Consider the following 2,500-nt stretch of genomic DNA (forward strand, 5'->3'; position numbering starts at 1 on the left):
GAATTCGTACAGCATACGACCTTATATCTCTTCAGAGCATACACACAACGTCCATGGCAGTAACTGTCTTTCTCTTGGCATGCTTTATGTACGTCACAGCATCATGAATGACGTTCTCAAGGAATTCTTTGAGGACGCTGCTAGTCTCCTTGTAGATGAGTCCCGAGATATGCTTCACTTCACCACGACGTGTAAGACGATAGATAGCCGGTTTGGTGATTCCCTGGATGTTGTCACAAAGAATCTTGTGATGACACCTGGTGCCACCATTTTCAAAACCCTTCCCTCCTTTGCCACAACCAGACATAACGAACAGAAAACTTGTTGAAACGCTAAGATTGACTTCGAGTGATCACTAACTTGGATGAGTCTTTGTTGGAGAAGGCATGTAGAGCCACACCAGACTTCCACACATAAACTTATCATCTTTGGCATCAAATGCAAAATAATTTTGCGCATGCGCACTACATCATTAACCCAAAATTTTTCTGAGTTCTTAATTACAAGAAAGGGTCGGTTGGGCGACAGGAAACACAAATATTTTTGGGACTGGCCTTATCTTTCTACTTGAAAAGACATTTGTACCTGTATTCCACTTACAGCTAGAATCCACGGTGGATAGTTATATGTCACACATTGTTCGTTCTCCAAGTTTTATAACTTGGTTGAGTTATATGTTGACTGTGCATGCACAAGCAGAACATTTTGACACATTAAGGCAAATGAAAGAAATGTTCAATGTCTGGAGTTTCGATTGGCATTGTGTAGCTACTGAAATAGTCGTAAACTTTTAGTTGAATTTTTTGTAAATTTCTTACTTGCTTGGTCACTACCTGGCGATCAGATTTGTCATATGAGTGTACTGCTTTTGTTTTACCTTAGATCTTAACATAAATAAACAAACAAATAAATATACAGCAAATAAATAAATAAATATAAAATATATAATGTTGCTTTGTTTCTAGTACTTGAATCTGGATCGTGATGTGAAGAGGTATGATGTCAGTGATAACCAAGTTGATCTCTATCTCAACCAGGTTGGTGACGTATACATAAACATATAATACATACATATATACATATACATATACATATACATATACACATTACATACATACATGGTTTATTCATCCCGAGGGCGTATCTGAGACCCTGCCTACATACAACTAGTAAGGCACAAGATTAAAAGGTCCCTAAACACTAAACTAAACAGGAACAGACAGCAAGAGTCAAAACTAGAAAAACAAAATTAAAGCTATTACTACTTTACACAAGTTGGTCTGAGTCTATCAAACAGTCTGAATTCTTCGACACCAGATTGCAAACAATGTGCCAATGGGATGAAGGCTTGCTGACATCGAGGAACCGCAATATAGGATCAAAGCTACTAAAACCTACAATCTACCAGGCCTCTTGACCCAGCTTGTAAAGTGTGAAGTGAGCACTCCACCCAGCTCGTTTACAGGCAGATACCAAATTGCTGTGTTTATTTTTCTTATATACAAATACACATACATACATATACATATACTTATTAATATATGTACACTCTGGATGCGATGAATCAACCTGATGTCTTGTGTTTTTTCAGCTTGTGTATAACAGCAGGAAATGTGTACAAGTGACGGCCAATCGCGAGTACGATGTTGGAAACGTGCAACCGGTACCTGCTGAAGTTTACAGCTATTACGAACCAGGTCTGTACAGGTTGCAGTATCTTTATATCCTATTGCATTGATTCATCATTTTAATCAGATCTCGACAAGGAATCAGTTCTGTATGCTCCATCCAGTATGGTTGGTTTGACTGTGTGTGAGCTGTGTCTATGCAACGAATACTGTGCTGGATGTGGTAACTACAACAAGACGATCGGCTGTCCTAAATATGAATTTACTGGCTCAGGCACTCCGGCTATTATGAGTTATAGCCTTGGGGTTATCACTCTGACAGCCTTCATGTCATGGCTACTTTCTTGAAGTAAACTCATGTATCTGTAAAGTGCACTAGACAGTATGAACTTAGGTAGATGCACTTGTGTGTTAGTGTTTAATGGATCAGGGTATAGCTGCAGGTTTATGTTTGACGACATGACTCTGTAGGTCGGAGGAGACATTAATTAGTGGACACTTGAGTCAATAGTTGTGGAATGCTTTGAAGCTGTTTTTACTTAGTCAACGATATGAATGATTATAGAATTGTATTATATGCATTGCTTACAACAGGTTTCGATTGCACGTGGTGACTTGTTCTGTACCCAGTCCTCTCCTCATGTTCCCCTGTATTCACATGCTCAACTACGTACTGGCGTTACACTTTCGAGGAGAGGACTGGGTATTACATTATGCCTTGTACGTTTCATGTCAAAACTGGTTTCTCGCATGATGCGTTTTAGCTTTGCTGATTGGTCGAAGTTGTAATATTAAAAGTTATCATAATGACGCGTGTTGCATGCCATCTGAATACGGGGCTGTCGTTTAGATATCTCTACATATTACTGACG

General features: G+C 39.0%; 1 protein-coding gene across 2 annotated transcripts in view; it reads left to right on the top strand.

The window, feature by feature from the left end:
• Window positions 1–2,223, top strand: part of LOC134178244 (C3 and PZP-like alpha-2-macroglobulin domain-containing protein 8) — a 7,136-nt gene extending 4,913 nt beyond the window's left edge. For both annotated transcript variants that reach the window (XM_062645079.1, XM_062645080.1), the window contains exons 19-21: window positions 966–1,037; window positions 1,592–1,697; window positions 1,756–2,223. In XM_062645079.1, coding sequence (XP_062501063.1) covers window positions 966–1,037; window positions 1,592–1,697; window positions 1,756–1,976 — 399 coding nt within the window. In that variant the 3' untranslated portion in view covers window positions 1,977–2,223. The remainder of the gene's footprint in view (window positions 1–965; window positions 1,038–1,591; window positions 1,698–1,755) is intronic.
• The last annotated feature ends 277 nt before the right edge of the window (window positions 2,224–2,500 follow it).

The sequence above is a fragment of the Corticium candelabrum genome, chromosome 4, assembly GCF_963422355.1.
Source record: "Corticium candelabrum chromosome 4, ooCorCand1.1, whole genome shotgun sequence".
NCBI classification, from domain to species: Eukaryota; Metazoa; Porifera; class Homoscleromorpha; order Homosclerophorida; family Plakinidae; genus Corticium; species Corticium candelabrum.